The sequence below is a fragment of the Dama dama genome, chromosome 9 (genome assembly GCF_033118175.1).
Source record: "Dama dama isolate Ldn47 chromosome 9, ASM3311817v1, whole genome shotgun sequence".
NCBI lineage: Eukaryota > Metazoa > Chordata > Mammalia > Artiodactyla > Cervidae > Dama > Dama dama.
Genome location: NC_083689.1, coordinates 64,945,279 through 64,970,866, shown reverse-complemented (window position 1 = coordinate 64,970,866; position 25,588 = coordinate 64,945,279). Strand labels below are relative to the sequence as shown.

Genomic DNA, 25,588 nt, shown 5'->3' with positions numbered 1-25,588 from the left:
GGCAGCTGTGCTGAGCTGAAGGACAGGGAAGATTCTGACAGGCAGCAGGCTGGGCGGGCACTTGGCTAAAAATGGTGACAGAAGCAACAGCCAGGAGAAGACCCAGGACTTGCTGAAGACAGAGCAAGTAGGTCCATTTTCTCTTTCTGTTTTTAAAAACTCTTTTCTTCTTTTTTTACATTTTTTAATGGTGAAATAATCATAGACTTACAGGAGAGCCGCAAAGAGAGTTCTCAGACACCGGTCACTCAGCTTCCCCTAATGTTAGCACAGTGTATGCATCAACACTAAGAATTAATACTGGTGCAAGGGAATTCAGGAGATTATAGATTTCATTCAGATTTCCCCAGTTTTCTCTGCTAACAGCCTTACTCCCATCCAGGACTTCATACCAACCTCAGAGAGGGGGATGTGGAAGAACACAGGGGCAATGGTCCAGGGGGTCCGGCAACAATTCCAGGGACACCGGCCCTGAGAAGGTGGGGGAGAAGGTCACGGGAGAGGCAGTGGTGAGAGAAAGGAAAGAGAGAAAAGAAAAACTAGAGACAGAAAAACAGTGACTGAGTTTCCCAGACACACAGATGGGGGGGTGGGGCAGAGAGGAATCCCTGGGAAGGCAAGAGAGGAGGAGGATGGACAGGGATAAATAGAGAGGGGAGAGGGGCTGAAGAGGGAGCAGGAGAAGCAGGAGGGCAGGACCGGGCTGGAAGGAAGGCTCTCCGCCAAGCCCTCTCATCCCGCACTCTTCCTGGGGGTCCCCCGGATGCTGGGCCATCCCCAGCAGGTTCCTCAGCTTGGGGACAAGCTGGGTGGGCAACTTGAAACAATATTCACTCTGTCCCAGAGGAACGTCTTCCTTCCTGGTTGTGGGGCTTTCCAACAACCTTCTAGGACCTCTCCCATGGCTGCCTTCAGTGAGGGAAGAAAGAGCCAGAATGACACAAAGCAAAGATGTGCCCCCAACAGAGGTCACTCCTCACATCTGTACTGGAGACCCCACCCCAACACCAGATCCCCCTTTCCCCTCAGGAAGCCCCCATCCCCACACTTCATTCCATTACTCTATCATTTAATTGCCTAAACAAGATCAAGAAACTTACAGAAAGCTTTTAGAACACCCACAACCCCCTACCAATAGCTCTGCCTTCATTGCAAAGGGACCCGCCTACCCAGCTAGGACCTCTCAGTCTATGGGCTCAGGTGCCCCTCTGGTCTCCCAACAATCTTGAGCTTGACTTGTCTGATGCAGGCAGAGAACTGGCTCCTTTACACCACTATGGCCTCAATTTATAGCCACAGTGCCTAGAAAATGAAAACCAGAATTACAGATCACTAAGTTCACCTTCTGAAATTTACAGAAGTGCTGGGAGGAGCCCAGAGCAGCCCTCTTCTGGCTCATCTGTGCCAGCTGGGCATGGGAAGAGCCCATTCTAGGTGCCAGGTGAGCGAGAGAATTAGAACAAAGGAGTAAAATGTCACCCCTTTGTGATTTCTCGAGAACTAAAGGCAGTGACTGTGATCCCCATTATAACTCCTGATGAGTTGCCCTTTCACTCAACAGTATCCTGGGCTCAGCACCCTCCTCATGGTGAAAGCAGGAAGTAGGTGGGAACCCCTGCTGATACCATCACCTCTGCTGTCCTCTCTCTACCTCTCCTCCCCTTCTCTCTCTCCAGATTTCCATTTCCTCTTTATGTTCTTGCTCTCCCAAGACCAAAAGAATTCTGATCTAGGCTTTGAATATAGGCGTTGAATTTATCCCAGTAAGATGGCCCTGGGAGCCCTTTGCTCCAGTCTCCCCCCAACCATCTCTCCTCCAGGTCTCCTAGCCACTGCCCGGCAGCTGGACCGAGAAAACAAGGATGAACACATCCTGGAGGTGAGTGATGCTGCTGAACCCATTCACCACATTAGAAAACCTCCTGCAGGAGGCCAGGCGGGAGCCAAGCCAGGCCTCGGGGCCACATGCACGTCTCCAGGCAGTAGCTGAGGAGGGTTCTGACTCGGGGAGAAGTTGCTACTTAAGCTGAGCAGGAAGCACTGATCAATTAGCAATGCCTGCAGGGAGTGCAGGAAAACGGAGCAGTACACACGGGTCATGTATTTGTCCAGTATGCTTTCTGGCCTATCCCCATGTTCTAGAGTAACCCAAGGTCAAACACTAGGTCAGTAGCAGAGCCAGGATGAAAACCCAGACCTTTGTCCTCTAGGCCCAGGCTTTTTCTGTGCATGTGTGCTCAGTCACTCAGTTGGGTCTGACTCTTTGTGACCCCCATGGACTCTAGCCCACCAGGCTCCTCTGTCCCTAGGATTTTCCAGGCAAGAATACTGGAGTGGGTTGCCACTCTCTTCTTCAGGGGAGCTTCTCCACCAAGAATCAAACATGCATCTTCTGCACTGCAGTTGTATTTTCTACCACTCAGCCACCTGGGCAGTTGTGCTCTTTCTAGGATGTCTCTAAAATAAGCATCCCTGGTGACCATTCCAATGAGAGGCGTCAGTCTTGACCCAGAGGGGCTTAAATCAGAAGTACTCTAGCAATCTTGTCCTGTGTTATCCACAACTGATGAACAGGCATCTCCGCTAGTCTTAAAGGCATCAGCTGGGAGGGAAACATATTCCTCAGCAGAACTGAAATCAGTGTTGCCTTCTATGATCCCAGGCTCTGAACATTCCCTTTGCATAAAACAGGCATCACTAGTAAGCAGCAGCTCAATGGCCTTCTAGGCACTGAGGCATTACAGTTCAGTAGAGACATTTGTCTTTAAATAGCAAAAATCTTTTTAAAATTCAGAAGCATTTTGAGTTGAAATGTCCTATCTATACTGATGCATGCGATAATTTGCTGGCACATGGAACAGTGCCTGGTCCTGAAATTGTTTTCGTGCCTTTATTCTGTCTCCGGATCTCATCTCATACACTGGGCCACATGCCTGACTCCAAAGGTACCACCCACGCCTCCATAAACGCCTCCTCGTTTGTTTTTTTCTAATCTCCCGTAGCTTAAGGAAAGTGAGAACAAAGCTTAAGAAAATTACAAGCAAATAGAATGTCAAAAGTCTCAGAGAAATGGCCTATGGGCCTCCCGAGTAAAGAGCCCCAGCTTTTGTTACAGCCTTTGTGGCTTTGTCTTCTTCCAGTTCTTTCTGGTTTCTTTCTCTGTTCTTGCTGGCTTTTCTGTGGGTGTGGTTGCCAGAGAGCTGGGTTCCAAGAAGATGAGGTTACGATAATAAAAATCACAAGCATATACCAAAGAACAGACGGATTGGTATTTCCAGGCTTTTGAAAGCAGGGGCAGAGGAAGAGCTGTGGTGGGTGGCGATACCTAGTCATGGCCTTGCGCCTGTCAACTCACGCTGGATCCTCTCCCCAGGTGACTGTGCTGGACAACGGGGAGCCCTCCCTCCGGTCCACCTCCAGGGTGGTGGTACGCATCGTGGACGTCAATGACAACCCCCCTGTCTTCTCCCACAAGCTCTTCAATGTCCGCCTTCCAGAGAGGCTGAACCCAGGGACCTCCGGGCCTGTGTACAGGCTGGTGGCTTCAGATCTGGATGAGGGTCTCAATGGCAGGGTCACCTACAGTATCGAGGAGAGTGATGAGGCAGGCTTCAGTATTGACCCGGTCACAGGCGTGGTATCAGCAAGCAGCACCTTCACAGCTGGAGAGTATAACATTCTCACGGTGAGGGGCTGGTGGGGGTGGGGATGGGGTGCACACCTGCTCAGGGATGGATCTTCTCTGAGGATACAAAACTGGGGAGACAGCCTTCAGGTGTGATGGAGGAAGTCCTCCCCTCCATGGCTTTCTCCCAAAAAGAAGCCAAAAGATCAAAATTCTGGGCCTTTCTTTTTGAAGGCAATAAGGTCCTTGCCTGGGAAATGTACTCTCTTCTTAAAGATTTTTGTTGAGAGGGGCAGAGGCATTGAAATCAAGATAAACCTGGGTTCCATTCTTAGCACTGACATTTTTACACCTGTGTGGGCTTGGACAAGTCATTATACCTGGGAGCCTTTGTTCCATCATCTGTAAAATGGAGATGAGAACATTCTCCTTCTGGAAGCCAATATGGTAAGTGGCTTGGGCCTGGGCTCTCATGTTGGTAGCCTAAATCCCAGCCTCACTGCTGGCCAGGCAGACAAGACACCCCTGGCAGAAGAATTCCCAATGCAGAGCCCTGGGTTCCTCCTGCAAAAAATAGCTGATGATGGTTCCTCTCTGTGGGCAGTCATGAGGAGTGAATTAGATATTGCACATATTGCTCTTAGAGCAGGACCTAATGATAGGGAGAGCTCAATAAATTCTAGTTTATTGGGTTGATTGTTGTGGGGAAGGGTAAAGAGCCCTTGTATGGAAAGTCTTAGGAATGAGCACGCAAAGCCTTCAGTTAACAGTGGCTTTGATTCATCTTTCACTACCCGTAAGGTTCTGGAGCATAGTCCTATGTTCTGTTCACTACTGTGCTTGCTGAAGCTGACTTGCTGCCTGTTTACAGTAAGCTCCTAACTGGGTCGAATGGATGAACTAACAGATGAAAGACAAGCTCAGTCCATCACAGGAAACCCTGTCTCTTGGCCTGGCCACCTGGGTCTTCTTGCTTCTTGGCTCCAACTCTACAGGCAAAGCCTCAACTTGAATTCTGGCCTCTTTTCAGGTCAAGGCAACAGATGGCGGGCAGCCACCGCTCTCAGCCAGCGTCCGGCTACACATCGAGTGGATCCCCAAGCCCCGGCCCTCCTCCATCCTGCTGGCCTTTGACGAATCCCACTACAGCTTTACCGTCATGGAGACAGACCCCGTGAATCACATGGTGGGGGTCATCAGTGTTGAGGGCCGACCTGGTCTCTTCTGGTTCAGCATCTCAGGTAAGGGCCCCAGGAGGGCCAGTCCCTCCCATCCTGAGCCCTAGTCCTCGGGGCACAATCCTTCTGAGCCCTCTCAAGGTCATGTTCCCTGGCATCCTCTGTCTTGGCTGTGAGTGGTAATTGCCTCTTCCCTGTTTCTCTGGGGCAGTGGGTTGTCAGGACACTGCTTCTTCCAAGCTTTCCTTTATACCATCTATGATCTCAGGAATTCACTGGTAACCCCAGCCAGAACTGGATGGGGCCTCAGTTATCCCAAGTTCCTGGGAGACCTAAGACAGGTCCAGAGAGTGGCCAGAGAGACCCGGAGGAGAAAATACAAGTTTTATTCTTCCTCTTCTGCCTCACTATGAACATCATTGCAGAGCTGACTTCACTGACCACGAACTCGAGACGAGCTGTACCCTGGGGCTATGCTTAACGTTCTGGTCCCAGGTTCCATCCTCAAGATCAGAGAAAGGGTGCATTCTTGTGGTAGGAGACACTTGGGTCCAAACTCTCACAGCCTCCTCTGAAATTTCTTTCTGTTTCTAAATCAACATTTTGTCAGAACATATCCGGGTTGGGAGTGGTTCACAGATCCCTTTGGGAATCTGATGAATGTTTAGGCTCTCTTTTTGGAAGGATACTTGTGACCTGTGTGCATGTGCGTGCAGACACGCACACACAAATTTGCATACAAATTGGGGGGGGGGGGATTTATAGATTCTCTGAAACCCAGCCAGGGACTCCAGGTCAAGAATCTCTAATCTAAGAGCTTCAGTACCACCTGAAGTCTTGTCACAGAGACTCCCACAGAGACTTCAGAGGTTGGATACCAAACCTATCTCAAGCTTTTTAATCTCCTAGATTTACTTCCACTGCTAATTCACTGTTCTTTATAAGCATTTGACATTTTTTCTTCTGTACAGAATTAACATATGCACTCTATAGAACATTTGGAAAGTACAAATAAGTACAGAGAGGAGAATAAAAATCACCTAATCAGCGGGAGGATAAACTCCCACTAAATAGAAGTTAATCTGCTGTTTTCATTTTGATGTTTCCCTTTGGTCATTCTGCTTTACACACCCACACACTTAGGGTTACAGGAAAATACTGCTTTATAAACTTTTAAAATATATCCTGAACATGTTTCTGTGTCACTAAACAGATTTCTACTAGCAGACATTTAAACAGCTGCATGCTACTTCTATGTTTTGGGTTCTCACAGTTTATTAATAAACAATTCCCTCTTGTCAAAGTTATTTCCATTTTTCCCCATGTCTAGGCTTCTCTAGACCATGCAAACTACCTGGAAGCCATAACACAGAGCTCCATTACTCCTGCATGTTTTAATTCTAGTAACAGACTACATCGTAGGGCAAATTCTGGTCTTCCTCTGCGACTCCCCAGTCCTTATAAGTTTACCTTTTCCTGAATCATCACTTGGATCTTGATAATAATTTGATAATAACCCGACAGGATCAACTACCACCTTCTCTAGATCTGCCAAATCCCATAGTATTAATACTTGTGCTATTACTGCCTACCTCACTAAGGCTGTGCACGCTTTCCCCCACCCCCCTCCCAGGTGGGGACAAGGACATGGACTTTGACATTGAGAAGACGACGGGCAGCATCGTCATTGCCAGGCCTCTTGATACAAGGAGGAGGTCGAGCTATAACTTGACTGTGGAGGTGACCGATGGGTCCCAAACCATTGCCACCCAGGTGAGAAGCCTCACTGGGAGCCCTGAGTGGAGAAGAGATAGGAGGTTTCCTTGGTTGGAAGTAGCTGTGCTCACCACTATGTCACCAACGCACACTGGGGCCTCCTTGGTAGGGATGAGGACGCAGAAGGCTCTCTGTGCATGTGTGCACCTCAAAGAACACTGAATCTGGAATCAAGGTTCTGCATTCCAGTCTTATCTGATCACTCTCTACATCTGTGATCTTGGGAGAATTCTTGTTCCCACTGTGGATCTCTGTATAATAAGGAGTTTTATCTAAATAAGCAGTTTTCAATTAAAGATAGAGCACCTAAGGGCTTCCATAGGTGTAAGGAATGGTGGGAAGTGGGGCTCTGGATTTCTATTCTGGTTTCAGCCCATTTTATTTGCTTCATATACTGGAATTTCACCCCAAAATTTTCATCTGAAGAAAAGGCCCTTTAAGAAGAATTTTGTTTTTGAAAACCACTAAACTGCCTACCACCTTAAAGTCTTGTGATTCTGAAATATGGTCATTCATTCGACAAAATTTTTATCAAGTGACTGCTGTATGCCAGGCTGAGTTGTTACGGTGGAGAAGCAGACAGACAAGGTCCCTGGCCCCCTGGAGCTTACAGTCCATCTTCTCTTTCACCCTCCTCCCTAGGTTTACATCGTCATGATTGCCAATGTTAACCACCATCGGCCCCAGTTTTTGGAGGCTCATTATGAGGTCAGAGTTCCTCAGGACACAATGCCTGGCGTGGAGCTCCTCCGAGTCCAGGCCACAGACCAAGACAAGGGCAAGGGCCTCATCTACACCATACTCGGCAGCCAAGACCCAGGAAGTGCCAGTCTCTTCCAGCTGGACCCCAGTAGTGGTGCCCTGGTAACTGTGGGGAAATTGGACCTGGGCTCGGGGCCTTCCCAGCACACACTGACAGTCATGGTGAGTTAACTGAAGACTTGGGTAAGGATGTGCTTGCATGCGGATGTGTGGGGGTGTACATGCCTGGAGGCATGCTGAGGGTTCCCTTTCCCCTACTGAGCCAGGCGTACTGATGTTTGTAGTGATAATCCATGAGATGAGTTGTGACATTTCACTGCCTGCCAGAGGCACCTTCCATAATGGATGCCTGAGAGTGAGGAAAGAGATGGGATGGCTGCCAAAGAAGTTCCTGCAACTTTGGCTTTTCCTAAGCTCACTCCAAATATCCCCAACAATTCCCTCCTTGCTCCATGACTGCATTATCACATGAACTCATATAGCATCAGAGCTGGGAGGGGCCCAGAGACCATCCTACCCAGAGCAAACAGATATGTAAGGGCCTAAATGGAGGGCTTACTCTGAGGGTTATGTGCCTGCACTTTCATAACCCTGAGAGTGAGAGCCTCCTGAATTTATGCCCTCCATCCCTCATTTGTCTCACTTGAGTACCAGTCCTGGTCCTACCTATTTCTCTTATTTTACACCTGAGGCTCACAGAGGAAGTGACTTGCTCACCATCATACAGTTTTTTAGATAGAACCAGAATCACAGTCCAACCTTTCCGACTCAAGGCTCAAGGTACTTATATGCTACTTTATCATCCTCTGGGCACTAAAATATATATTAAAGGCTCTGAGAAGTCCGCAGCAAAGAAAACATCAACTTGGCTTAGTTCAGTGCTCCCTAAATTTACTTGACTATAGAATTTTTTTTCCTGAATAATACACTAACATCTTGAAGAACTAATATTCTCTGAGAACAAATTTGGAAAATACTGCTCCTCTGGTTATTTCTGCCTTTCTCCTAAAGTGGAATTATCCATGAAAATAGCTCAGTCTAATAATCATGAGTTGATAAACTTATTTAAAAAGAGAAAAGAACGTAACAGAGCCAAGCTTAAAGGAATACAGAGAGTAATGACTGGGTGTATTTTTCACTGGCATTCTATTTCATTTACCTTTATCTAATTCTGCATCCTCCATTCCACTTGCTGCTCATCCCATTGCCTGCTTGGGCCCATAGGTTCGCGACCAGGAGATGCCCATCAAGAGGAACTTTGTGTGGGTGTCCATTCACGTGGAGGATGGAAACCTCCACCCTCCCCGCTTCACCCAGCTCCACTATGAGACACGTGTTTCTGACACCACAGTCCCCAGATCAGAGCTGCTCCAGGTCCGAGCCATGGATGGTGACCGGGGAGCCAATGCTGAGGTCCGCTACTCCTTCCTCAAAGGTGAGATGTCTGACCCTGAGTGCAGGATACGAGGAGAGGGGCTTTGGCAATAATGAAAAGCACCAGGAACATGGATTTGCAAGTTATTCAAGTGTCAATTACTTGCCAAACTTTGGCAAATTATCATTCTAGAGCATTCCCTGGAACTATAATGACATAAATTAATGTGCTTTCAAAGATGGTGAGAATGATAACAAAGGATTACTCAAGTTATGGGAGAATTTACATTGAGAATACACACACACACACACACACACACACACACACACATATATATGTCTCCACCAATGATCATACATGTAAAGGGTGCTTATGAAGTCCACGAAATAATTTTTTTTTTTTGGCCACACCATGTGGCATGCAGGATCTTAGTTCCCCAGCCAAGGATTGAACCAATGCCCACTACATTGAGAGCACAGAGCTTAACCACTGGACTGTCAGGGAAGTCCCCCATGCAACACTTTAAAAGATAGTATCTTTGTGCATGTACAATAAAAGGGACCTATAAATACTTGATAAGATATATGGCATAGTTTCAGGAGTATTTTCTTCTAAGGCCACATCATGATTTCATATCTATTTTTTTTAATCTAAAAAATGGGAATATTATCTGTGCCAGAAACTCTTTGTGAAGACTAAAAGAGAAAATGTATGTTAACACTTTGTAAATTGTAAAATATTATACAAGTGCCAGGGGTTATTACTAAGTGTTAATTATAAGTAGTTAATATGACAAAAATGATAATATCCAGTATCCAACTAATTATTAATCATAATTTGTAATGTTTGATAATTCATAATCAATAGTTAATTCATAATTAATACTTAATAACTTATTGTTATCTTTAATATGAATTAATACCTATAGGGCAAGATGCTATGGATGTTTAAAGGTGAGCATGACTTGCTCCTTGCCTTCATGGAGCATAATAATGTTCATTTACTGCTTGTCAGTGTCTTATATACTTTCAAGAACTCAGAATGTTTCACATTTCCTTTTTTTGAAGAGACAGTTGTTATACCTTGTCATATGGCAGAAGTCTATTCATCCCTGAAGAATAATAATGCAAATAATAGCCCATTAATTGCTTATTTTTGTGACTTATGAAGTATAATATATCTTTTTTCTCACTGACAGTCCCACTGATGTTGTACTAATTTTTTTAGTAAATCTAAAACATTTTTTAAATCCATGCCTCACAGCATATGGGATCTTAGTTCCCTGACCAGGGATCAAACCCAGGCATCCTGTAGAGGAAGCTTGGAGTCTTAACAACTTGACCACCAGGGAATTCCCCCTGGTACTAATTTTATTTTATAGACTGAGTTAGTTTTAAAATAATCTTCTGATTAAAGAAGTAACACATGGTTATTCTTTAAAACCTGAAAAAAACAAGAATCTAAGAAGAAGAAAATAACACTCAGAGGACTTCCCTAGTGGTCCAGTGGTTAAGACTCTGCACTGACTTCCATTGCAAGGGGCACAGGTTCAAATTTAAGATCCTGCATGCAGCAGTATGGTCAAAAAATAATAAAAATAACACTCGGCCATGGCTTTCATAACCCAGAGAAAATAATTTCATGTACTTCTCTCTTATATCTTTCTATGCATCTTTCTGCAGTGCTAAGATCAAAATGAATATACAATTTTCTTCCCTATTTTTCTCTCAACAGTATAATAAGAAATTATGATTATGCTTACTTGGCTACTTTTAAATTTCTGGTTACTCATTAAAACCACATTCTTTGATCAACCTCAGGATTTGTATCACAAAGGCAAGTTGGGAAATCACCTCAATAGTCAGCTGCAGAGTGACTTTCCTTAGTGGGAGAATCAGATGGAAAGTTTTGTGGTGAAGCCTGGCTATTTATTTTGCCATTGAAATAATAAATGAACTAAGCATAGTAATAAGTAGTACTCCCCTGAGTGAAGGACTTGTACTCCTGGGCAGTGAGCAGAATTATTCAGGTGTTAGTCATGGTATTAAATAGGTAATGGTCTCATTGCAGGAAAAAAAAAAAAAACGTATTTGAAAAACTATATTAGGTGATGGATGTTAACTAAACATTGTGGTAGCCATTTTGCAATATATACTTAAACATAGATCAAATTATGTTATACACCTTTAATGCCATGTTATATGTCAATTATTTCTTAATAAAGCTGAAAAGAAGTGCCAGTTATGCAAGCTGAATAAGTTCTGGTGATCTCTGTACAGCACTGTGCTTATAGTTAACAACACTGTACTATAACCTCTAAAAATTCAAGAATGTAGACCTCATGTTACCTGTTATTACCATAGTATAAAAAAAGATAAAGGGAAAAAAAAAGAATAGTTGCAGCCCAAGTAAGGTCAGACTCTAAAAACTGTGACAACTTTGAGAACTTTTTTAGGAAAATATGATTAGTTTTCAACATTACCTTTTGTGAACTATGTAATGTTGCATAATCACAACTTTCCTCAACTTAAATTTGAAATGATATTCTGTATTTATCCAAATAAATATCCAATTTTAAAAGGACTATAAAAATAACAATCAGACATGGAGAAAGGAGTCCATTTTTTACTCTCATTTGGGCTTCCTGATTAGTCAAGGAAGATTCCTTTGAGTACTAGGATCTCTTTAATTTTCTAATACTTGCTGCAGAAAGACTGTAGGTCTTGGGCCAGACCCTCTTAGCAAGCAATAGATGTTACCCAGATTTTTAAGAAAATATTTTCCATTGACTGGTTTTTATCGTAAGCTTTGATTTATAACAAGCAATACTGTGCTTCTTTTTAAAGAACCAATATATAAAGTTGCCTGTTAAAAATACTTTATATTTTAAAAAGAAATCAATTTAAAAGAAAGTATCCATTAAATAATGGTATAAACTGTATACTATACTGTCGAACAGGTAGTGGCTGAATATTTTTTTAAAAAAAACCTATAAAGGTGGTGTGAGAATGCCTAACCGTTAGGAAATCCAGGTGTGGTGGAAAGGGCATTTGACCAAGAGCCACAAGAGCTGGGTGTGCTACCCAGTCCCTCCCAACTCAACCCCCGCCAGTCACTCCCAACCCAGACAAAGGATCTTCCCACAGTAGACTATACGGGGAATAGACAAGGCAGTTTTCCCAGTCTGTTTCAGTTTAGACAGTTTATGATTCCATATTTACAATTTTCAACTATTGAGTGTGTAACCAAAGCTATTCAAAGTTATACAAAGAATGGTTTAAAATTCTATATAATGTAACTGAAGCTTTTCCTATAAAAGTCACCACTGAAATACAGAGAGGAGTATGCTTTTCCTACAAAGTTTAAATCTCCTTTCTTTCCTCCAAAACCCTACTATGGCTTTGGTTTGTAGCTTTAAGTTATGGCCCCCAAACCTTCCATTTATAGAGCACCTACTAGGTGCACCAATTAAGAGATTTCATAAAGTACAGACCTACCCTACATCTTGTAGCATAACTAAATCCATGGTGGCACAGGATGTGGGTTTTGCCCTGCCCAACTTTTGTGTGATTGTCTTATACTGATCTAGAAAGCCTAGTTGGTACCTCTTGAGGATGTGGTAAACTTCAATTTCTCTTGTCTTTTGTTTTAGGGAACAGTGAAGGTTTCTTCAACATCAACGCCCTGCTAGGCATCATCACTCTAGCACAGAAACTTAATCAGGCAAATAATGCCCAGTATACTCTAACAGTGAAGGCAGAAGATCAAGGCTCCCCACAAGGGCATGACCTGGCTACAGTGATCATTCACGTCTACCCCTCTGACAGCAGTGCCCCCGTCTTTTCAAACTCTGAGTACTTTGTAGAGATCCCTGAATCAATCCCTGTGGGTTCCCCAATCCTCCTCATCTCAGCTACAAGCTTCTCAGAAGTTACCTATGAGTTAAGAGAGGGAAACAAGAATGGCGTATTCTCCATGAACTCATATTCTGGACTCATTTCCACTCAGAAGAAACTGGATCATGAGAAAATTTCATCTTACCAGCTGAAAATCCGAGGCAGCAATATGGCGGGTGCATTTACTGATGTCATGGTTCTTGTTTACATCATTGACGAAAATGACAATGCTCCTGTGTTCTCAAAATCGACTTTTGTGGGCCAAATTAGTGAAGCAGCTCCACTGAATAGCATGATCATGGATGAAAACAACAACCCCCTCGTGATCCAAGCCTCTGACAGTGACAAGGAAGCAAATTCCTTGTTGGTCTATAAAATTTTGGAACCAGAGACTCTGAAGTTTTTAAAAATCGATCCCAGCATGGGAACTCTAACCACCGTATTAGAGATGGATTACGAAAGCATGCCCTCTTTCCGATTCAACATCTATGTCCATGACCAAGGAAGCCCCATCTTATTTGCACCCAGGGCTGCCCAGGTCATAATCAATGTCAGAAATGTTAATGACTGTCCTCCCAGGTTCTTGGACCAGATATATGAAGTAGCAATAATGAAGCCAATCCACCGGGGTATGGAGCTCCTTAAGGTTCAGGCCAGTGATGATGACTCAGAAGTCAATTATAGCATCAAAACTGGCAATGCTGACGAAGCTATTGCCATGCATCCCATTACTGGTCACATATCTGTGTTGGATCCTGCTCTCCTGGGAGTCTCTCGGGAGCTTATTGTCAGAGCTTCTGATGGCCTGTATCAAGATACTGCACTAGTAAAACTTTCTTGGACACAAGCTCCTAACACAACCTTGCAGTTTGACCGGGATGTCTATAGGGCAACAGTGAAGGAGAATTTACTAGACAGAAAGGCATTGGTGATTCTTGGTGCCCAAGGCAATCATTTGAATGACACCTTGTTCTACTTCCTTTTGAATGGCACAGATATGTTTCATATGATCAAATCAGCAGGTGTGTTGCAGACGAGAGGTGTGGGGTTTGACAGAGAACAGCAGGACACTCATGAGGTGGCAGTGGAACTGAGGGACAATCGGTCACCTCAGAGGGTGGCTCAGGCTCTGGTCCGAGTCTCTGTTGAGGATGTCAATGACAATAGACCTGAATTTAAACATCTGCCCTACCACACAATCATCCAAGATGGCACAGAACCAGGAGATGTCCTCTTTCAGGTATCTGCCACTGACCAGGACTTGGGGGTGAATGGTGCTGTCACCTATGCATTTGCAGAAGATTACACATATTTTCGAATTGACCCCTATCTTGGGGACATATCATTAAGGAAACCCTTTGATTATCAGGCTCTGAATAAGTATCGCCTCAAAGTCATTGCTCAAGATGGAGGAACTCCATCCCTCCAGGCTGAGGAAGAGGTACTTGTCATTGTGAGAAATAAATCCAACCCACTGTTTCAGACACCTTACTACAAAGTCAGAGTGCCTGAAAATATCACACTCTATACCCCTATTCTGCACACCCAGGCCCGGAGTCCAGAGGGACTCCGGCTCATCTACAATATTGTAGAAGAAGAACCCTTGATGCTGTTCACCACTGACTTTAAGACTGGTGTCCTAACCGTGACAGGCCCTTTGGACTATGAGTCTAAGACCAAACACGTGTTCACAGTCAGAGCCACAGACACTGCTCTGGGATCATTTTCTGAAGCCACCGTGGAAGTCCTGGTGGAGGATGTGAATGATAATCCTCCCACTTTCTCTCAGTTGGTCTACACCACTTCAATCTCAGAAGGTTTGCCTGCTCAGACTCCTGTGATCCAACTGTTGGCTTCTGACCAGGATTCAGGGAAGAACCGTGATGTCTCTTACCAGATCATAGAGGATGGCTCAGATGTTTCCAAATTCTTCCAGATCAATGGGAGCACAGGGGAAATGTCCACAGTTCAAGAGTTGGACTATGAAGCCCAACAACATTTTCATGTGAAAGTCAGGGCCATGGATAGAGGAGATCCCCCACTCACTGGTGAAACCCTTGTGGTTGTCAATGTGTCTGACATCAATGACAACCCCCCAGAGTTCAGGCAACCTCAGTACGAAGCCAATGTCAGTGAGCTGGCAACCTGCGGACACCTGGTTCTCAAAGTTCAAGCTCTTGACCCTGACAGCAGGGACACCTCCCGCCTGGAGTACCTGATTCTTTCCGGCAATCAGGACAGGCACTTCTCCATCAACAGCTCATCGGGAATAATTTCTATGTACAACCTTTGCAAAAAGCACTTGGACTCTTCTTACAATTTGAGGGTAGGTGCTTCTGACGGGGTCTTCCGAGCAACTGTACCTGTGTATATCAACACTACAAATGCCAACAAGTACAGCCCAGAGTTCCAGCAGCATATTTATGAGGCAGAATTGGCCGAGAATGCAAAGGTGGGGACCAAGGTAATTGAATTGTTAGCCATAGACAAAGACAGTGGTCCCTATGGCACTGTAGATTACACCATCATCAATAAACTAGCAAGTGAGAAGTTCTCCATAAACCCAAGTGGCCAGATCACCACACTGCAGAAACTAGACCGGGAAAATTCCACAGAAAGGGTCATTGCTATTAAGGTCATGGCTCAGGATGGGGGAGGACGCGTGGCCTTCTGCACTGTGAAGATCATCCTCACGGATGAAAATGACAACCCTCCACAGTTCAAGGCATCTGAGTACACTGTATCCATTCAGTCCAATGTCAGTAAGGACTCCCCGGTCATCCAGGTGCTGGCTTATGATGCAGATGAAGGCCGGAATGCAGATGTCACCTACTCAGTGGACTCAGTGGAGGACTTGGAAGAAGAGGTCGTTGAAGTCAACCCAATTACTGGTGTTGTCAAGGTGAAAGAGAGCCTGGTGGGATTGGAAAATCGGGCCTTTGACTTAAAAATTAAAGCTCAGGATGGGGGCCCTCCTCATTGGAACTCTCTCATGCTGTTACGACTTCAGGTGGTTCCTAATGAAGTATCCTTGCCCCAATTTTCTGAACCTCTATATACCTTTTCTGCATCAGAAGATCTTCCAGAGGGGTCTGAAATTGGTTCTGTTAAAGCAGTGGCAGCTCAAGATCCAGTCATCTATAGTCTGGTGCAGGGCACCACGCCAGAGAGCAACAAGGATGGCATCTTCTCCTTGGACCAAAACACAGGGGTTCTAAAGGTGAGGAAGGCCATGGATTATGAGTCCACCAAATGGTACCAGATTGACTTGATGGCTCATTGCCCCCATAATGACACTTACTTGGGTTCCTTGGTCTCTGTCAACATCCAAGTGAAGGATGTCAATGACAATAGGCCTATATTTGAGGCTGATCCATATAAGGCTGTTCTCACTGAGAATATGCCAGTGGGGACCTCGGTCATTCAAGTGACTGCCAATGATCAGGACACTGGGGATGATGGGCAGGTGAGCTACAGGCTGCCAGTGGACCCTGCTAGCAACATCCATGAACTCTTTGCCATTGACAGTGAAACTGGCTGGATCACCACACTCCAGGAACTTGACTGTGAGACCAACCAGATCTACCACTTTTACGTAGTGGCCTATGACCACGGCCAGACGATCCAGCTATCTTCTCAGGTCCTGGTTGAAGTCTCCATTACAGATGAAAATGACAATGCCCCCCGATTTGCTTCAGAAGACTATAGAGGATCTGTGGTTGAGAATAGTGAGCCTGGTGAGCCTGTGGCCACTCTTAAAACCTTGGATGCTGATATCTCTGAGCAGAATAGACAGGTCACCTGCTATATCACAGGTAAGGATACCTATCTTAGAGTGGGATGCATTGAAAAAAATTCCAGTAAGATGTTTCTTAAGACATGGGTTTAAGTCCTTGCTCTGCCACTTAACAGTGTGATTTTGAGCAAATCACTTAACTTTCCAGGACCTCAGTTGCTCCAGTTATAGACTTGGCACGGCTGTTTTAATTCATCTCAAGGGATGCTGACAGGATCTAACTTGAAAAAGCTTTGATAGCTCCCTATAAATTAGAAAGTGCTTTGTAAAGAGGATTTCTTATTACCTTAGCTGAAGTAGATAAAATAGAAGGGAGATACTGTAACTGTTCTCAGTTAGCTTCTGGAAGATGGAGAGGGGATCAACAGTTGTGTGGTCTATAGAAACTCTGTGAGGTGACTATCCTTGCAGAGTAGTACTCTGCCAAGGGCAAGTTGTGGATAGTAGAAAATGCTTCCTAGTCAATCATAGGACCTGAGTGTTAAGTGGGTTGGATATGATTCCCACCCAATCCTCTTCTTTCACACACACATGGGAGAACCAAAGCCCAGATAGGAGGAGAAACTCAACCAAGGTCACACTCCAAGCTTGCATCAGGACTGGGATTAAAACCAGACCCTACAAACTGCTTTCCCCAGTAGATAACTACTGCAAACCTAAACGACTCCAATCTCTGTCCAGGGGTGAAACCAGCCAACTGGTAGCCAAAGAGAGTCTCCTTACTTCTCAGTGTCCCTGTCCCTGTGTCCCAGGTGCCTTGTCATCCCATTCCCATAGTCGTGGATTCTTCTGCTCTCGTAGCTGGCTGGTGGAGAGTTAACAAGCATGACATTCCAACCAAGAGTTATAGACTCCTGGAGACAGAGCCTGGATCAAAGTTGTTTGAAACATGGAGTCTTAGTGAAGTAGAGTCTTATCATTTTATAATATCAGACTCTTAAAAACACAAAAATCTTAAAATCTCTGAATAATAACATAATAAGTGTCACTGTATCATCAACTCTGGGAATAGCTGAATCTTGGAGCTCTGCAATCTTAGAATCACAAAAATCCATCTTCCCTCTCAATGATGGAGGTCAAGAAAAGATGACTCAGAAGCAAACCTAATGACCCATCTGAACCTCCAGTTAGCCTGTGTACTCAGTTGTAAAATAAAACCTCAGAGAGTTTAATGTTATTGATCACTTTCCAGCCCTCCACTGTTGAACAGATACTGGATACTAGAAGGTTCTTGTCTAGAATTGTTATCCGCTTCCCTTTAATTTCCTCCAAAGTCTTCCAATGCACACAAAATAAGAAATGTGCCCCTTAGCTACATATTTTGGAGCAGTGTTTCTCGCAGTGATAATTCCATTTAACAGGAGACCTTTGAAGTTGAAAGAGGTTTCATAACACCAAATAACTGACTCATTGAAGAACTGTGGGTCCCTAATTAAAGGAGGAAATTTTTGACTTTCCCTGAAATCCTAAAAAAAAGTGTCAGGTGGGCAGTCACCTACAGTACAAAGCCTGGTTTGTTCCTATGGCTTGGCTTCAGGAAACTCTGTCCCGTATTTCTAGAGGGAGACCCCCTGGGCCAGTTTGGCATCAGCCAAGTTGGTGATGAGTGGAGAATTTTCTCGAGGAAGACCCTGGACCGTGAGCACACAGCCAAGTACTTGCTCCGAATCACAGCTTCCGATGGCAAGTTCCAGGCTTCAGTCCCTGTGGAGATCTTTGTCCTGGACATCAATGATAACAGCCCACAGTGCTCACAGGTGAGAGCCAGGTGAGGGTAGGGGAGGAGTGGAGATAAGGAAGCTGGAGCAAAGGGTAAGAGGAAGGAGAAGGACTCAGAGTACCATCTCTGAGGCAGGCCATCGCTGACCAAACCCTCCCTTGCTTCTCCCTGGCCGGCCTCAGACTAGTGCCTGGGGCAGGGCCCATTCCAGGTAATTCCTTGCCCTTCCCAAAAGGATGTCATCAAGCTCTTTAGGCTTCATGGTCCATAGCTCTCCCTGCCCCCCACCCCCTACTCCCTACAAAGATCCTTTTTTCTGCAAAACATATCCAGAAGTAAGTAACTTCATTCTCCAAACAGACTGCTATGCTCAATGGAAAAGTCACTGTATCACTCAACTTGTTAGCATGGCTCATTGTTATCAAATATATCCAAAGAGACCTGCCCCCAGAGACGCCCTGCACCACTCACCATGTCTTTATGTGCATATCCCTACATCTGCATGCATTATACAGACCAACGGAAACCCTCCTCCAAGATACATGTATACACAAACATACAGACAGGGTAGCTACATTTTTGATAAGGGAGACTTTCCTAAGGACCTCATGTGTGTGCACACACACACATATATCAGGAGAAAAACTGCATTCTTAGAGGACATAAATCAACAACCATTGTCATGTAGCTTTGCTTTTAAACATATTTTTTAAAACACAAGAAATAATTTTTAATTTGGGGGAGTTGCATTACTTCAAGGTTTGCAAATAATGTTAAACTATTAATATTAAATTTTTATGACATCAAGTTAGCATAATTCAAGTATATAAAAAATCCAGTTCTTCAGTATATATACATATAAGTGCACACTTATATGTAGGTACTCACACACATACACATAGTTGAAAGATCATCTATAACTCTATAAATATGCAAATACATATATACATACACACAAAGATACACATAAGCATGCATGCATGAAGTCGCTCTGTTGTGTCCAACTCTTTGCAACGCCATGGACTGTAGCCTACCAGGCTCCTCTGTCCATGGAATTTTCCAGGCAAGAGAATTGGAGTGGGTTGCCATTTCCTTCTCCAGGGGGTCTTCCCAACCCAGGGATCAAACTCAGGTCTCCCACATTGCAGGCAGATACTTTACCAACTGAGCCACCAAATAACATTCATCCATAACACACCCATTCATACAGGTAAATGTACATCTCTAACTCACACAAATATACTTATATAAGCATGTGCATATATGTATACTTCAATTCTTCATACTTTATTTGTATACATATATGTGAACACGTACCTTGGGATACACAAAAATCATGTATGCTATCACCTTTCCTTCCTCTGTTTTCTATGCTCCAATCTCATAGAAGCATAGTAGAAAAAGAGAACCTGGATTATCAAGTGGGGTGAATGGAAAATGTCTCTGCAGGATCCAAGATGACCACCTTTTTTTTTTTTTTTTTTTGTAAATTAAGTCATTTTTTAAGTAAAATTACACCTACACATTTTAAATGAGCAAAATAGACCTATAAACCTTTCTTTGAAACAGTAAGACCCACTCTGTCTTCTGTATCACCCTTCCCCAGAGACCACCAGGCTCAAGGTTTTTAGCCGATTTACTTTGTATTTGTCTCCAAATCACATGTTCCTTAATAGTGTTTCAGTTTTAGGTATTTTCTTTTGAATTTCCATCATAGAAGGGCTTTCTTTCACCTCCCTTTCCTCTGCACACACTACTATCTCTCCATCCTCCCAATATTCTTTCAATTTGGTTGCATCAGTATTCATTGTTTGGTATTATAACTGTAAGTGCTACTCACAGCTTTATCACGTTGTGTATTGTGATGACTTTATGTATAAAATGTATTTTCATGCATTTCAAATTTGTCTTTTCTGTGCAGGGCTGTGGGGACATTGGTTTTGTATATTTTATTGCTAACCTGTAACCAAACCCTTCTCCCAGCTGTGTAACCTTCTCTCGGTATTCAAGCACATTGCTGCTGCTGCTGCTAAGTCACTTCAGTTGTGTCCGACTCTGTGATCCCCATAGACAGCAGCCCACCAGACTCCGCCATCCCTTGGATTCTCCAGGCAAGAACACTGGAGTGGGTTGCCATTTCCTTCTCCACCAAGATGACCACCTTTTGGATGGTCTCAGAAGGGCAACCTTTTGGGGAGAACAGTGGCCATACATTCTTTCTCTTTTGTCTCAGCATCCTCTGATCAGCCTGTATCCTCCTCATACTGGGGGAGTCTGGGGCCAAGCTCACCTTAGCCTTCTCAGAGATGATCAAGAGCATAACGAGAGCCAGGGGAAAGAGTCTGGGGGGCCATCTCCACACAGCCTGCCAGGCACAAAACCTCCATCCAGAGCATATATGGGGGTCCTTGCTAACCCACACTTGGTAATGGGGGGACAAGTTTGCTTGGAAACTGTGTCCAGCTCCAGCAGCTGGAGAAACATTGGGTTCTCAGGGAGCTCCAGCCTCTCTCCTGTGCCACACACTTCGAAATGTGGCCCTTATGGAGTAAGAGATTGTGGCAGGTCCTGGTGGCTCAGACGGTCAAGAATCTGTCTGCAATGTGGGAGACCTGGGTTCAATCCCTGGGTTGGGAAGATCCACTGGAGAAGATCCCCTGGAGATCCTCCAGTACTCTTGCCTGGAGAATCCCATGGACAGAGGAGCCTGGTGGGCCTACAGTCCATGGGGTTGCAAAGAGTCAGACATGACTGAGCGACTTTCACTTTCACTTCTAGCCCTGAGTGTGAGCTTTCAGACGGTGGAAATTCTCTCTCATTCTCTGCTTTTCTGACTAGGTCTCCCGTCATCTTACTCCTTTTCATCTCCATTTTCCCTGCATGTTCCACCTTATTCTATTCTCCTCCCTCCCTCTCTCCACTTCTCTCCCCTCCCCCACTTCCATCTCTGCTCTCTAATCTCTCTCTCTGCTTCTGTCTTGTCCTGTTACTCTGTCTCTCTGGATCGTAGCACATCTCCCACAATCTCCCTCTTCTTCGTCTTTCATCTTCAGCTTCTCTACACTGGCAAAGTCAGCGAAGATGTACCTCCAGGACACTTCATTTTGAAAGTTTCTGCAACAGACTTGGACTCCGACACCAATGCTCAGATCACATATTCTCTGCATGGCCCTGGGGCGGATGAATTTAAGCTGGATCCTCACACAGGTAGGTTTCCTGAGTTGCAGGATCAAGCCAAGAACTGATACACTGTGCCCAGTACCCAGGGTCCTTAGAGAAGAAACAAGAATTCACTTATCCATCCATCCATCCACTCAGCAAACATATCGGCACTATGTGCCAAGCATTCACTAAATGCTGGGGACAAAAATTGGTAAGACAAGATCGAGGTCTTCATAGTCAGTGGTTTGACATGTGCTGAGTTAAGAAAAATTCAGGATATTAGGTGAGGTTTGACAGCAGAGCTTAAGTTTGGAAGTGCGGTTAAGTAAAATTTGAGGAAATAGCCAGGGGGTAAGGGAGTGGTAAGGTTGGACATTCAAGGCAGAAAGAGATTTCATACAAGACTTTGTTTTGGGAAAGAAAATGCACAGGTAAGGACCTAGAAGGCAGAAACTGGTGCACAGAAGGGCAGGAGAGAGAGAGGGCAAAGGATGAGGCCCCCTGGGGCACAGGGACCAAGTCCTTACCTACAGAGCCATTAAAGTAAAGCAAGTAAAGTAAAGTAAGTAAGGTCGCTCAGTCGTGTCCGACTCTTTGTGACCCCATGGACTATAGCCCACCAGGCTCCTCAGTCCATGGAATTTTCCAGGCAAGAGTACTGGAGTGGGTTGCCATTTCCTTCTCCAGGGGATCTTCCCAACCCACGGGTCGAACCTGGGTCTCCCACATTCCAGACAGACACTTTACCATCTGAGCCACCAGGGAAGCCGAATTAAAGGGTTTAAGTAGGTAAAAAGTCATGATCAAAGACATGATCTCAAGGTTGTATGCTGCAGATTGAGATAAAACCCCAGGGCACTGTTTTTTTGTTTTGTTTTTTTTTTTAGTTCTACCAGTTTATTGCTACCAACCCATCTTCCTCCACCCTCGTGCACACATGCTCGGTCATGTAACCCCATGGACTGCAGCCCGCCAGGCTCCTCTGTCCATGGACTTTTCCAGGCAAGAATATTGGAGTGGGTTGCCATTTCCTTCTCCAAGGTCACTGTTGTAAGGATCCCAATAAAGTATATAGAAATCTAAGCCCAAGTCTGGCACATAATAATAATTCAGTAGATATGGTTTCCATTGTCATTATCAGTTAGGGGACAAAGCAGAGAGTGGGAAACAGAGAGTCCAGCAGAGTAGACCGGAATACTTGGGAGAGGTTTGGCTGTGAGCATCTGGTGGAGAAGGCAGGGTAGAGACTGGTTCCTTCAGAGAACGGGAAGTCCTTGTCCTGCTGCGGTAATGGAGGGTGTGGGGACATGCAATGTAAAGGGCTCAAGTCACAGACAGCCAGCTGCTGACACTTGGAACCAGTAGTTCAAAGGATACTATGGAGGTTGCTGAGCAGGGAGGTGGCAGGTGAGAGTGAGTATTTCAAGAAGCTGCACTGCCCTGTCTGATTCCAGCACAGGCATGCTGAGTCACCCAAGTAGGTGACCTAACCTCTCTCTACTGCTCTTTGTCCAGATGAAGGATGATTAGCAGGGTCTTTAAAAAAATTCAATTTTTATTGAATTGGTTTATCTGAGTAAGGAAATAATACGTGCTCATTATTCAAAACGGGGTTCCCTTGTGGCTCAGTTGGTAAAGAATCTGCCTGCAATGTGGGAGACCTGGGTTCGATCCCGAGGTTAGGAAGATCCCTTGAAGAGGGGAAAGGCTACCCACTCCAGTATTCTGGCCTGGAGAATTCCATGGACTGTATAGTCCATGGGGTCGCAAAGAGTTGGACACGACTGAGCAGCTTTCACTTACTCATTGTTCAAAAATTCAAACCATGTAGGTGTATATTAGGCAGACATTGGAATATCTTCATGATAACCAGCCTGTTAATGAAAGATGAGTACTCTTGGCATATAGTCTATCAGACTGGTTATATATCTCTATATAGCATAGTATTTTGTGCCTTCCTGTTTCTTAGAGCAATATCTTGGAGCTATCAACAAGGCAGTACATAAAGTTCTGCTATTATCACTTTTCCCATTGCAGAATATTTTACTGTATGGCTAAATGATAACGTATTTAACCAGTACCTTTTTGAAACACACAGGATATTTTCAGTATGTTGCTATTTATAAAGAATGCTGCAGATAATATCTCTACATGTATATTTTCTCCTTGGGTTGATTATTCTATGGGATACAGTCCTAGAAGTGAAACTGCAGGCCAAAGCATAAACACATTTTATGTGGTGTTAGAAACTAACTGGCATTTTAAAATGTTGTGCCTCTTTGTAGCTTGTTGGTGTGGATTTTAAATTGGGGATGCGGTGGTGGAATGTGACTAGGAAGGCAAGCACGTGTGGAAAGATACAGACTGAGCCTCTTTCCTAACCATCTGTACACAGGACCCCTTTTATCTGGGACAGCACACAGAGCCGGCAGGGGTGGGGGCTGGTGTTGAGGTTATCTCATATAGACATCAGGAATGTACATGCTAGGATCATGGCCTCCAGAGAAAGCTCACTTTCTGTCCTTTCTCCTGCCAGGGGAGCTGACCACACTCACAGCCTTAGACCGAGAGAAGAGGGATGCGTACAACCTTGTTGCCAAGGCGACAGATGGAGGCGGCCAATCGTGCCAGGCAGATGTGACCCTCCATGTGGAGGATGTGAATGACAATGCCCCCCGGTTCTTCCCCAGCCACTCTGCTGTGGCAGTCTTCGACAACACCACAGTGAAGACCCCTGTGGCGGTAGTATTGGCCCGGGATCCTGACCAAGGTGAGAAAGAAGGACTAGAGGCCATTTGTTTACAGGGTCACCCTAGGCGAGGGTTTGGCTCTCTCTCTGTGGTTCTGGAACTGCAAGAACTGTCACTCCTGAGCCTACAGACAGTTACAAGTAGAAAATGTTCATAAACTGCATACCTAAGTGCTAGGGGACCAAAGATTTTGGCCATTTCAAGACTGATATGAGGCATTTCAGCCTCATTGCTTCTCCCTGCCTCTTAGACCTGGAGCACTTTCAATCCTATCATTTAAACTCCAGGATATGTTTGAATACAATACACTAATCAGAATTATTCAACTCTGATTAATTGGCCACAAGAAAGAAACCTAGGGCACAAACTCTATTTAGTCTACTAAATTCTTGGATCAATTTTCTAGGCAATGAAGTGGAATAGTTTACATTTTACTTTTACATTTTAATATTTTATATTTTAATTTTAATAACATGGTTTTCATTAGGATTCTTTTCCTTTTACTATTTACAAGGCAAATTGGATTCATCCAGTATTCATTTCATATTGTACCATTTAAACATACTGACATTATGAAGTTTTCACTCTGGCGCTCTCTATGTCTATATATATATGTGTGTATATATACATGTTTATACTTATATATGTACATATACAATTATAAAATTTAATTCAAGAAAATTTGACAATTTTGCTGTAGGTAAAAAATACCCTCAGGATCAAAATAGCCAGAGGAACATAGAATATGACAATGATGGAGATGATGGTAGTGATAAGACAGATCAAAATACCCTGCTTCATGTGACACCAACAGAGAAAATTTATGACTTCTTAGAGGAAGGGAGTTTTAGCTTGGAATTGAGGGAGGTGAGAGATTTCGGAGGAATGCAGGTGTTCCAGGGAGGGCAAATAGTTAGTGCAAAGCCATCTAACATCTAAGGCCCTGCAAATGCTCAACTAGCCAGGGCTTGCACACCTCCAGGGACAGGAAGCTCCCAACTTCCCAGGCAGCCCCTTCCTTCCTCGGATAATTAGCAAGTGTTAGCATTTTGGAGCAGATACCTGTCAATCATAGCCCTGCCATTGGCAGCCACACAGGTGTCCTAGACCTTCCAAGACTGGGAAGTGCTAACTATCAGCTCCAGCCTCAAGGTTCCCTTTCTGGATGAAAGAGCCTTGTGTTTCCAACCCTACCTCCCTTCTAGGATTCATCCTCTGGCCTTGTAACAGTTAACAATTAACCCTTCAAAACTGTTATTATTCTAACCCAAATATTCCACCTCAATATTTCAAATGTATCCTGACCAGTACTTCTCTCTCGAGAAAAAAATACACATATGGAAGAATGCGCATGGTATGCACATTTAGTTCATAAATTCAACAAAAGGGCTGTGTGTCCCCATGTGAGTGTGAGATTCAGTCTCTATAGGCTCAGGGCCTGTGCTCCTCCCATTGGGTGAGGCTCTCATGGCTGAGCACTAAATGTTGGCCTTCTTCAGACCCTATGGGCCCTGCCTGAGCCAACTGCTTCATCTGATCCACAACCAA

At 44.5% G+C, this 25,588-nt stretch overlaps 1 protein-coding gene across 1 annotated transcript in view; it reads left to right on the top strand.

The window, feature by feature from the left end:
* Nucleotides 1–25,588, top strand: part of FAT2 (FAT atypical cadherin 2) — a 58,862-nt gene that overhangs the window by 7,245 nt on the left and 26,029 nt on the right. Inside the window, exons 3-12 of the mRNA XM_061149460.1 lie at nt 1,821–1,879; nt 3,374–3,685; nt 4,656–4,866; nt 6,437–6,576; nt 7,222–7,503; nt 8,566–8,776; nt 12,369–16,427; nt 17,969–18,165; nt 21,182–21,335; nt 23,827–24,060. Coding sequence (XP_061005443.1) covers nt 1,821–1,879; nt 3,374–3,685; nt 4,656–4,866; nt 6,437–6,576; nt 7,222–7,503; nt 8,566–8,776; nt 12,369–16,427; nt 17,969–18,165; nt 21,182–21,335; nt 23,827–24,060 — 5,859 coding nt within the window. The remainder of the gene's footprint in view (nt 1–1,820; nt 1,880–3,373; nt 3,686–4,655; nt 4,867–6,436; nt 6,577–7,221; nt 7,504–8,565; nt 8,777–12,368; nt 16,428–17,968; nt 18,166–21,181; nt 21,336–23,826; nt 24,061–25,588) is intronic.